The sequence below is a fragment of the Echinops telfairi genome, unplaced genomic scaffold (assembly GCF_000313985.2).
Source record: "Echinops telfairi isolate 266 unplaced genomic scaffold, ASM31398v2 ScPeMD7_6080;HRSCAF=6971, whole genome shotgun sequence".
NCBI lineage: Eukaryota > Metazoa > Chordata > Mammalia > Afrosoricida > Tenrecidae > Echinops > Echinops telfairi.
In genome coordinates, this window is record NW_022109980.1 from 3,588,094 (window position 1) to 3,600,107 (window position 12,014).

Here is a 12,014-nt window from a genome sequence, read left to right on the forward strand (position 1 = left end):
GGGATCAGTCCCTGGGGAAGGGACATCATGTTACTAGAAGGTCAGGAAAAGAGGAAGATCTTCAGGCCACATGTTTACAAAAATAGTTTGCTGTGTGCTGTTACAAGTTGTTGAAAAATACACTCATTTTAGTACCAAATTTTCTTCTTTAACCACTTTCTCATCCATCATTTAGCAAGCAAGGTAGATTGTACCCTATATATTTAAGATATTTGGCAAACCTATGTCTCTCCCTATAAACAAATACACACACACACTCCCTCACTCCCTTTTGAAAGAAAAAGATAGCTGGTTATACTTCAGATAAGCCACTTGAATCTACCTCAAATGATTACTAAAATAAAAATGTCCACCTCTCAGATAAATGTGAAATCTATGTATTACTTTAAAAGGATACAGGCCAAGACATCATAATTCAATGAAGTGAGGTATTTCAGTGAATCTACTACAGGTGTTATTAAGTTATCATACTTCTGTATTTGTGACAAGATCTAGAAGACAGCAAAAGAGAATAGATGGTATTGATCAAAACTGTACTATCCCAACTAAATAATGTCTGCATTTATTTTTCAAAAGAGACAAAATAATGCTTAAAATTAAAATGGTTTCCATTCCATTTGCGTTCATGTAAAACCAACTGTTCTATCATTGACTCGGAGGTTGTTTTCTAAGGTTACATTACTCAGTAAGGAATAATTCCAAAAATCTAAAGTTGAACTTTTGACATTATAAAAGGCCAGTTTCATGAGAAATGTTTTGTAAGTCTTTCTAAAATGAAAGTAATAGTGCTGCAACTGAGCCACAATGAAATGCTGTTGAATGTTTCTAACCAAATAATCTATCATATTATTAAAATGTTGTAATCAAAACAATACTGTTTAACCAGCAGTGTTACACAGTATTGGAAAATCAAAGTAGCATATTAAAATGTACTGCGTATCTTTAGCCTAATTGTACAATGTTGCATTTGTTTAAAGCCCCTCCTCCCTCAAAAAATATCACCAAACATTTTTAAGGGCTACCGTTCCCTTTCTGCTTGCTAATCTGAGACAAAAGAAAACATCCCTAAAAATTATATTACTCTTAAAACATACGTAATCAAACAAAATCGTTGGATTGCTGTGGCTCAGCTTCCCGATTTGTCTTCCAGAAGGTTTCACATTTTCCTTGGTTAGACGCCTACGAGAGGAGAAACAGATTGCACAGGTCATCTTAAGTAACTTCCCTCCTAAGGTCTATAGATTTTTTTAGACGATGGGGGAGGGGGAGAGGAAGGGGGGGGGGCTCTTCCTATAGATCCAAAATAGAGAAATACAAATAACCACATTCAGCATATTCTTTACAGCAGGACTTAGGCTACTCTGGTTAGGCATTCTTCCAGAGGGTTATTGAGATTTTATATAAAATGCCTAATACTTGTGAAATACACAATCTCGGTTCATAATATTCTAAAAAGCACTAAAACTCTTTAAATGCAAGTCTTTATCAAAACAAATCAAAAGAATCACTCTTATCAGGTCAGGGATTCAAATATCTAAGTAGCATTGCTGTAAAAAAATACCTCATGTTATCTGGTTCACTAACCCTACCAGAAGCAAAGCTAATTTTATGCTCCTTGATATACAAAGTTCTTGTGTACAAAGTAAACTTTTTAAAAATCTATTCGATTCCTTTCCTCTACTCAATGTTCTTTAATTGACATTTCTGTAAATACATGTCAGTGAAATGCTTATCATTCAAAACAATTATTACACATAATCTTAAACTCTTCTGATGAGTCTATTTACATGATAAACCTCGAACATTAAAACTTGAAAAGGTTACAAGTAACAGAAAGGACACTTTCTAGATTGAAAATGGAACAGAACAAAATCTGAATTCCCAAAAAATACAAAATAAAAAAATTTTTTAAAAATCTGAATTCCCATTCTCCATGGCCCATCTTCTTTTTCCCCAGAGAACAGAGACCAACAGTCTTTAAACTGTTTACACTCTGTTCCATCTTTAAACTTACCACCACCTCTCCGCACTCCCAACCCTATTTCACATACCCTTTCTACTTGCCAAGGCTAACCCTAGAGGGAAAACCAACTGAAACAACAAAAATAAAAGAAATAATTTGTTGTTTGCCTTCCTACCACCCAAGTGCAGTGTCTGATATATGAAATATCGCAATGAGGGTTCATGGAATAAATTACTGAATGGCCAGTTGCAAATTCTCATTTTAAATACCACTAGCAAATTCACATTTTAAACATTAAGCAAAACTTGCAAACTTACACAAGAAATAGGATGAGTAAGAACAACTTCTGCTCTCAAACTCACACCAGCTACAAAAACATACTTAAAAGCACTTTCCTTTTTCCTATATTAAAAGTAACAAGAGAAAGACAAGGTTCTCTATTCCCATAAAACTTACAATCTCAGAAACCCATAGGGGCAGTTCTGCCCTGTCCTATAGAGCCACTATGAGTCAAAATCAATTCGGTGGCAGTTGAGTTTGGTGTTTTGCTTATATTAAGTAAAAATCTCAAATTACAATGCAGTAGTTATCATGTGCTATCAATAGTATGAAAAGGAAGCTACAATGCTAGTATTAAACTCTATATACATGAAAAATATGTAGAAGATTACACACAATACTACACAGTGCTGACTTTTTTCCCTTGGAGGTATAAGCATATGGGTAGAAAGACAGTATATTGAAACTGATACTAACCCTAAGCTCAAAAACTCAGTCATCTAGCTGATGCCAACTCATCGCGACCCTACAGGGCAGGGAAGAACTGCCCCCTTTGCATTTCCAAGACTAACTGCTTACGGAAGCAGAAAGCCCTGTCTTTCTCCTGAAGGGAAGCTGGTGGTTTCCAACTACCAATCTTGCAGATCGCAGCCCAACGCATAACCATTACGCCATCAAGGCTCCTGTGATACTAACCTAAAGTAAAAAAATTTTCAAAATGTAATTAGGAATAATCAACCAAAAGAAAGAAAAACTAACATGACTCTTACTTTTTGATCCCATTGAAACATGAAGCACAAAAATAAAAAAGTTGTTTTTCTTAAAAATTAAAAAAAAAGGGGGTGGGGGAATGTGTCCCTGGGGAAATAGCTGTACATACTTCCATTTGATCATCCTAATAGATAAAGACAGCTTTACTAAAATAAACTTCCATCAGAAGTAATTCCTCAAACACTAGCCTGTACAAACTATTATGCAAACTGAGCAAAGGCAATACATGTGCATATTAAAGAATATTTGTAGATTTTATACCCACATAAACATGGCAACTATTAATTTAGTAGTGATAAAACCACATAACATTGACAACCAATTAATCTATAGTATATAACCAATTACCACATTCAAAAACATTCATGAACTTCCTCAAAACTGAGGCTCAGTACTTAAGCTAGCTGTAAGAGAGGAAATTAGATCCAGATGTACTTTATGTTAATATGTAGAAAAATAAATGAAAACTTACTTCATGATATATTTGGCTCTGTCTATTGTTTGAGCTTTAACTTTTACTAAAAGTGGATGACTGTTATAAGTTTCATTCTTCCACTGGCCATATAGGTGATATCTTTAAAAAGGAGATGATACAGAATTAGAAAAAGTGTTAAACAAGTAAAACTTAATAGATCAGAGCTAGCAGTAGTTAAAATTTTGAAAATAAGTATTTACCTATGCTGATATGGAAATGTTTTAAACATTCCCCATAGTTCCTCAGACATACAAGCATTGCAGTCCATCAAAGAAAGAGATGGTAGTAGTACCTGGTCAGTAATGCTAAGTAAACAGCTGAGGATGACTTCCTAAGAAGGAGGGGAAAAAGTTACTTAATTAAGAAGCAACTGCCTATGCACATTAATCCATCCCCCCCACCCAATCAACATGAATTAATGACCACAATGGATATACTGCCATTTCATGTTCTCAAAATACGTAATACCTAATCCCCATCCCCACCCTATCATTGGCCATTTCACAATGCATGTTTATGTTTCTCTAAGGAGCACTGGTGGCACAGTGGTTGAAGCACTCAATGGTTAACAGAGAGGTCGCAAGCCCAAATCTACCAGTCGTTCTAAGGGAGAAAGATGTAGCAGTCTGCTGTAATAAATTTTTACATCCTCGGAAACCCTATGGGGCAGTTCTACTCTGTCCTATAGGGTCAATATGACAGCGATGGTTTTGTTTTGGTTTTGTTTGGATAACAAATGAGGTAGAGAATGGAAAGAGGTACAAAGAAAATAAAAAGACTTTTATACTTTTCCTTTTCCAACATGTTCATGCTCATAAAAGGGAGGTATTAAATCTTACAAGAGAGCTTTGTACAATGTACTAGAAAGTATGGTCATCATGTAAAGAATAAAATTATTCTTCCCACTTGATTAAAACTTACTTACTCGAGGCGAATGAACAACAGAATTGTAGGTGAATAGATCCATTAGATGGTGTCAGACACCGCAAAATTTATATATTTGTATAAAGTCATAAGAATGACATATAATAGTAAGAGTTCCTGAGGGGTAGGATAGGGGAAGGAAGGGATAAAGAGGAGCTGATATAAAGAAACTCAAGAAGAAAGAAAATGTGTTGTAACCGACGGTAGCAGCATATGTAAAATTATGCTTGATCTAATTGAATTATTGTTATAAAATCTGTAAATGTTCCCAATTAAATGCTTCTTTAAAAATAAATAATTGAATAAAGACAAGGACTTATTTACATAAAATCTGCTCTGGGCCAAATCTAGACAAACATTCGACATACACTACATTTTTCTAGACTCACCGTTTTTTCTTTATCTTCTTGTTTGCTTCCATCAGACTGAAACTGAAATTTTAAAAATATAAATAAAACACACAAAAATTAAGCTCATACTGTCAAAATTTCATTTCACTTGCAAGTGGTTTTGAATAGTTTCCTTATTTTTTACACACACAGGGCTTTGAATGTAGTCAGTATTACCAGTTTAATTTTTTAAATGTCATCTACATTTCTAATCTCCAAGCCACTCTTGACATCCACAAATTTTTAAATTTGAATTTTACAAATTATTTCCTTAACCCTCATTATTTCAAAACCAAGCATCCTAAAACTGAGTTTTGCCCTTACAGAATTAAACAATTGGAATATTAATGCAACAAAAGTGAAACATTACTAAGTAAACACACTTTACAGATTTAACTGACAACTACAGAAGCCTTCACTGAAAAAACTAGTTCAAATATTAAACAACATTGCTGACAAAGCTAAAGTCATTTTGCCTCACTTGAACAAATTGAATGAAAAGGCATAGGGCCACACAATATCTTTGATTCACAGGTCCCCCCAAGATGATATCCTTGAAAATGTATATTCATTTCAAATGAAACCAGAATGCTTATGTGTCCAGGCAGGGTGGGTTGCACACAGGACAAAATGACAACTGAAAACTGATAGCAAGGGAGTCTCTAGATTTCGAAGGAGGACTTAGCTCCATACCACGTAAAGGAAGTGATATACTTTTTATCCGGACAAAGGAGCCTATTCGGCATGGCTTTGCATGATTGAGGACTTTAATGAGTGTTGCCATATGGGAAGTTTAACTTCTGTATGACATTTAATTTAAGCCTCATTCAGAAGAAAGTTTTACCTCTTGAGCCTAATGTTAGTTGGATGGGAAAAATACATTGTTTCAATTAGCAAGGTAAAAGGGTATGGTTTCCTTTGACAGAAGCAATTATTAACTCAGGTAAGGCCAAAAGGGGCCTGACAAGGGGAAAAAAAATCTATCTCTCCCTTAATGTAGTGAGAAGATGCAAATTATGCTCCAACCTTCCCAACACAACTCCTGAAGACAGAGCTGAAGACAAAGAATAAGCAAATGTGGTGAAGAAAGCTGATGGTGCCCGGCTATCAAAAGATATAGCATCTGAGGTCTTAAAGGCTTGAAGGTAAACAATTGGCCATCTAGCTCAGAAGCAACAAAGCCCACATGGAAGAAGCACACCAGCCTGTGCGATCACAAGGTGTCGGAGGGATCAGGTATCAGGCATCATCAGAACAAAAAATCTTACATAGAGAATGAGGGGGGTGAGTGCGGAGTGGAGACCCAAAGCCCATTAGTAGGCCACCGGAGATCCCCTTGCAGAGGGGTCGCAGGGAGGAGACGAGCCAGTCAGGGTGCGATGTAGCAACAATGAAAAGTACAACTTTCCTCTAATTCCTAAATGCTTCCTCCCCACCCCCACTATCATGATCCAAATTCTACCTTGCAAGACTGGCTGGACCAGAGGGTGTACACTGGTACAGATAGGAACTGGAAACAGGGAATCCAGGGTGGATGATCCCTTCAGGACCAGTAGTGTGAGTGACGATATTGGGAGGGTAGAGGGAAAGTGCGTTGGAAAGGGGGAACCAATTACAAGGATCTACATGTGACCTCCTCCCTGGGGGGACAGACAACAGAAAAGTAGGTGAAGGGAGACAGAGCAAGAGATGACAAAATAATAATTTATAAATTACCAAGGGTTCATGAGAGAGGAGGGAGCAGGGAGGGAGGGGGAAAAATGAGGAGCTGAGGCCAGGAGCTTAAGTGGAGAGCACATGTTTTGACAATGATGAGGGCAATGAATGTACAAATGTGCTTTACACAATGTATGGACTGTGATAAGAGTTGTATGAGCCCCTAATAAGACGATTAAAAAAATAAGAAGAAAAAGAACCTTACAAATCAATGATAAAAACAAAATAACCCAATTAGAAACTGAGCAAGAGTTTCATACATCACTGAAAAAGGTTACTCGTGGTAATAAGCACATGAAAAGATGCTCAATATCTCATCGAGGGAAATGTGAATTATATACATTCACTAGAATGACAGAAATTTTCAATTCTATCAAGTGTTGTTAAGGATGTAGAATAACTAGATGGACTTCTAGAAATGCAAACTGGCACACTTGGGAACATTTATAGAAATTCCTTATATAGGGAAAGCACCATTCATATGAGCCAGCAATGGAATTCCAAGTGAACCAAAAATCTATGCTCTTTACCACCAAAAGACTTGTACAAGAAAATGTATAGCAGTTTTACTTATAGCTTATGGCTCCAATTAGAAACAAGCCAAACGCCCAATCCATCACATGTGAATGAAGCAGTACTCAGCAAAGAAAAGAAACTGTTGACACATACAACTTGGATGAATCTCAAAAACATATTAACTGGAAGAAATCAGACACCAAAGAATACTGCAACGTACCTATGCAATTTCATTTCTATGAAGTTACCAAAAAAGCAAAACTATAGTGAAAGAAAGTGTTATCAGTGATTGCTGAGTAACAGGAATGGAGGCAAGGAATTAACCGCAAAGGGACACAAAGAACTTATTGTGGACATTCAACTGCATACCATGGTCAAAATTAATCAAACTACATTAAAAACTGCTAGCATTTATTGTAAATTATACCTCCTCAAAGCAGATTACAAGCACAACAAATCACAAATGGACACCCTTAGTGGGTAGTGGGAACTACAAGGAAGGACAAGAGTGACCCTGGCGAGCTGGTGGTTCTTTGATTTCTGGATCTGGGTAGTAGGGATAGTTGCTGAGCTGTAGACTTATGTGGTGTGTACTATTCTCTGTATATGTTTTCTTGCAATGAAAAGTAGACTCGACAATATAAAAGAATGGATGCTCAATATTCTGTGGTTGAAGGGACTTCCTCTAAATAATGGTACTGATTCAAAATTGCAACCAAAGTAAAAGTAATTGATGAAAAGAAACAAAGCCTCAAAGACCACGAAGCTACTACTCATATGGGGTTTCAAAAAAGAGATCACTTGTCCAAAGAAAGGTCAGCTGTCACAAATGACCTGACCTGCTAGGTTATGTGCTGTATTTGGGTGGAAATTTTCAGTTAGTATACAATGGAGTTTCCCTAAACCTTAATCAATATAACCTTTGCTTAAAGTAGGCCCATTCTATTTTCCAGAGGTATGACACAACGAAACACAGAACACAGCTATTTTTAAATATAGTTTTCTACTTGAAAGAAAAGTTGTACTAACCTCCTTCATAAATGATTTCCCTATGCGAACCATTTTTGCAAATAAAATGGGATCATGAGACAGATGAGGACCAAGGTAACAGAACATATGGAATACATCTCTCCTCAGATCTTCAAAAGTCTCTGCTTGTTTGGGTGCTTTCTTGTTTTGCAAAGCAGCAACAGGTGAGCCTTTAGCACCTTTGGGAACGCCAACTCTATAACAAGAAGCCAAATTTACACATACTAAACAAGACCTTGCTAGCACTGTCATCTTAATCAGTACAATAAAACTTTTCTGGTTCATATGTACTTCCTATCTTTCAATTCTACCTCATCTTACATGACCAGATAATTCTTAGCCAGTGGGAAATGCACCAAAGCACAGCTTTTACAATATACCTGTATATTGTATACCTCTATACCTCTGTAACTGGTATATTGTATACCTCTATACCTGGTATAGACTTTAGGAGACAAGTCCATGATTATATCAAACTGACACACTCTCTAATGTTATCTCTGGATAAAAATACACTAAAATATATGCTTAATTTTAACAGACAGGATAAGTATTGCCACCTTTTTTTAAGCCTAAACTATTACTACCTCAGTAATTTTTGAAGCATCCCACAACATACCTTCGGTAGAGAGGCTCAATAATTATGTGAATGAGCCTGCAAATAGCAAGAGCTATTAGCTTATGTGAAGCTGCATAGTATGGAGGCATCTGGTCCATAATGTTCTGTGCATGCTGCCAATCACCGATCTTTAACAAGGCTTCCAACAAACCAAGTTTTTGGTTGTCAGGTAGCTAAAAATGAACAATCACAGCAAAGACATTTAGGAAACAGTAAGAAATCTTAGTATTATCCATGGAAAACTCAAGAATATTTTCCTGAAAAGAAAATGCATTTGGCAGACATTAGGAATGACAATTTATAGGCTTGCAATTAAACTAAGATTACATTTTGCCACAGGAAACTAGAACTCACTGATTTTTATTTGAAGGATCTTTCTAAGTCCAGAGAGGCAATAACAGATAAAGAATAAGTTGGAGAAATTTACCCATTTTGTGATTTTACTTAGAATGAAGTTTTGAAATTAAATATAAGAAAAAATGGCAGCCTCTTGTGGGAAACTGTCAGATTAAAAACAAACCGTCATTTGTAAATTAGAATCCCTAAAACCAGGTTTCATCATCATCAAAATCATTTAACAAGTGATGATTCCACAAGTTGATTAACTATTTGAATTAAAATTTCATAATTCTAAGTTCAGGAGACAATTCCAATTTTACAAGAATAAATTACATACCTTTTCTACTTTCTCATCTTCTTTTTCCTTTTCTTTTTCTCGTTCATCAAGTTTGTCAGAAGACAATACAACCATTGTAAGTTTTCTAACAATTTGCTTAGCTTCTATTATTTCTTGTTTGTGTTCATCCATAATGCAGCTATCAGCTGGAAGAAGCTAAAAATGATTCATCACAAGTTCATACAGCAACTACTATCAACTTGCTCACATAAAAAGACACTGTCTACTCTCAATAAATATGTAAATAAGCAATCGAGTTTATTCATAACCATGGTTTTCCCTTCTAAGTAAGTTTCTCTTGTAATTTTCAAAGTAATTTTTTTTATGGTTTGACAGGTTTAAGTACTTTAACTTGGGGCACCTTTTAAGATCACACAGCATTTTGAAATTTCATATCTTCTTTCTGCTAGAGGTCCTAAAGTTAGTGTGACACCAGTGATGCTTACCAAATACTAGCTTGCCAAAGAAAACATGCACCTGTTTTGTTAAAAATATCACTGATTTCCTCTTTTAAGACCAAATTCCAAGTTACATGAAATATTATATGTCATTCCAATTAGGGCAGTGGTTCTCAACCTTCCTAATGCCGCGACCCTTTAATACAGTCCCTCATGTTGTGTTGACCCCCCCCAACCATAAAATTTTCGTTGCTACTTCATAACTGTAATTTTGATACTGTTATGAATCGGGCGAACCCTTTGAAAGAGGGTCATTCGACCCCCAAAGGGGTTGCATCCCACAGGTTGAGAACCGCTGAATTAGGGAGAGGTGAGCTACTGAATCATGTTAAAGGAGTAAACTTTACTCCGCTAAATGAAAAAAAATCTCAGTTAAAAGTAGTGTATTCAGTCACCATTCCATCATGACAAAGGCTAAAGAGGAAGATGGTAAACATACAAACTTCATAAAATAACCCCAACATAAAGAAAAAATATAGCCAGTAAACCATTATTTTGGGGTTGAGCTATAGTGGGCTGTAAAAGTAGGGTTCCCACCCTCTAGAAATGTGCAATCTATTTCAGTATGTAAGTCTAATGCAAAGGAAATAACCAGTAAGCAATAAAGGGAATGTGGTAAAATATTAAACTCAAACATTTCTAAATAAATATCTTTGTGCTTGCTTTTAGTTCTACTACCCTATCAACCCCCAAACCCAAGCTCACTGCTATCAAGTTGATTCCAACTCCTAGCAACCTTATAGGGCAGAGTAGACCTGCCCTGCCTCTAACTTCATGCGCAAATCTCCAAATTCTCCCTTCTCTATATTCTCAGTCTGCACATCACTTCTGTGCTTTAAACCCTGAATAACTTTCTACTCCTGAGAAAGATCATCCAAATTACTTACGATAGCATGGAAGACCCTTCACAATGCAACCCCAGCTCACTCACTCCTCCATCCACATCTCCCCTACATGCCCTAGGTACCAATGACCCACGGAGACAATGAAGCCTTTTTTCGAATCTACTGCCTTTAAACTCTGCTCCTTCTAGCTAGAATCTCACCATTTAAGCCCCGCCAATACCTACTCATCTCTAATTGGTAAAATTCTTCCCAAATTCCTCGTAAGCAGAGATGCTATCTACCCTTAGACTCCACGGCATTTTGTGCATACCTCCAGCACTGGTTTATCTCCTTTGCTGTACTATGACAGCTTCCAAGATCGTGACTAGGTTTTACTGAACTTTGTAGTTGGACTGGTAACCAAAGCCCACAAGCCATTCAGCAAGTGGAAGATAAGGCTATCTTCTCCCAGAAAAATTTCCAGCCTCCAAAATTATGTACAATTGCTATGAGTTGGAATCAACTCAATAGTAGCAGGTTTTAAAGCCACAGTAACTAAGACTAGTCCATAAATAAATAAATACATAAGAATAGTCAGAAAGTAATTTTAAAGGCAGTGCAGATAATTTAAGACAGGTTTAAGTTCATTGATATCCTAATGCAAACCTGGAATTTTTATACTACAAACTTAGATTATTACACAATGATAGGTTGGGCTGTAGTCCTCTGTTACAATCAAATACACAATTTTCTAGATCATGGTCCAGCCATTAAAAAAAGTTTACTGTTAAGTCACTATCCACGCAAGGAAAATAATTTAAATAGACTAACAGTTTCCCATTTAGCCTGAATGCCTAAACATTTTTTTGAGAGAAGTAGCCCATGCTTCCCTTAAAACTGTATTATACAGAGAAGCCCAAACCACATAGTTAGATATTGGCTTCTCTCCTCAAAGTTTCAATAAAGATTAAGAACTTGAACTTCACTTCCAACCTCAAACTCTGTAAGTATTTGATTTCTACACTGTCAAAGAAAAGAACCTTAAATTCATGTATTCTATCAAATCAGCACAAAGTAGTAACATATAAAGGCTTTAAGAACTGATTGTGGGGTACTATATGACTGCCTACTCCTCTCTTCCCTTCTCCTGGCATAGACAAATATAATTTCTTTTTTTCCCTCAACGGTTTTTTTTTTCTTCCCCAACTTAGGTTTTATTTCATTCTGCAACATATTATTACATTATTACATGTTCTTTTCTACTTCATTAATGGCTACATAGTAATTTATTGTATGCATATGCCAAAATTTATTTAACAAGTTTCCTGTTTAAGATGTTAACATTGTATATCATTTTCCCTCTCGTTATTCCTCA

At 36.1% G+C, this 12,014-nt stretch overlaps 1 protein-coding gene across 3 annotated transcripts in view; it reads right to left on the bottom strand.

Annotated features, from left to right (window-relative positions):
* Nucleotides 1-12,014, bottom strand: part of THOC2 (THO complex 2) — a 102,658-nt gene that overhangs the window by 32,687 nt on the left and 57,957 nt on the right. For all 3 annotated transcript variants that reach the window (XM_045295880.1, XM_045295879.1, XM_045295878.1), the window contains exons 10-17: nucleotides 9,358-9,513; nucleotides 8,682-8,854; nucleotides 8,063-8,258; nucleotides 4,802-4,843; nucleotides 3,689-3,819; nucleotides 3,486-3,587; nucleotides 1,095-1,179; nucleotides 398-491 (exon numbers count right to left, since the gene is read on the bottom strand). In XM_045295880.1, the coding sequence (XP_045151815.1) occupies nucleotides 398-491; nucleotides 1,095-1,179; nucleotides 3,486-3,587; nucleotides 3,689-3,819; nucleotides 4,802-4,843; nucleotides 8,063-8,258; nucleotides 8,682-8,854; nucleotides 9,358-9,513 (979 nt within the window). The remainder of the gene's footprint in view (nucleotides 1-397; nucleotides 492-1,094; nucleotides 1,180-3,485; nucleotides 3,588-3,688; nucleotides 3,820-4,801; nucleotides 4,844-8,062; nucleotides 8,259-8,681; nucleotides 8,855-9,357; nucleotides 9,514-12,014) is intronic.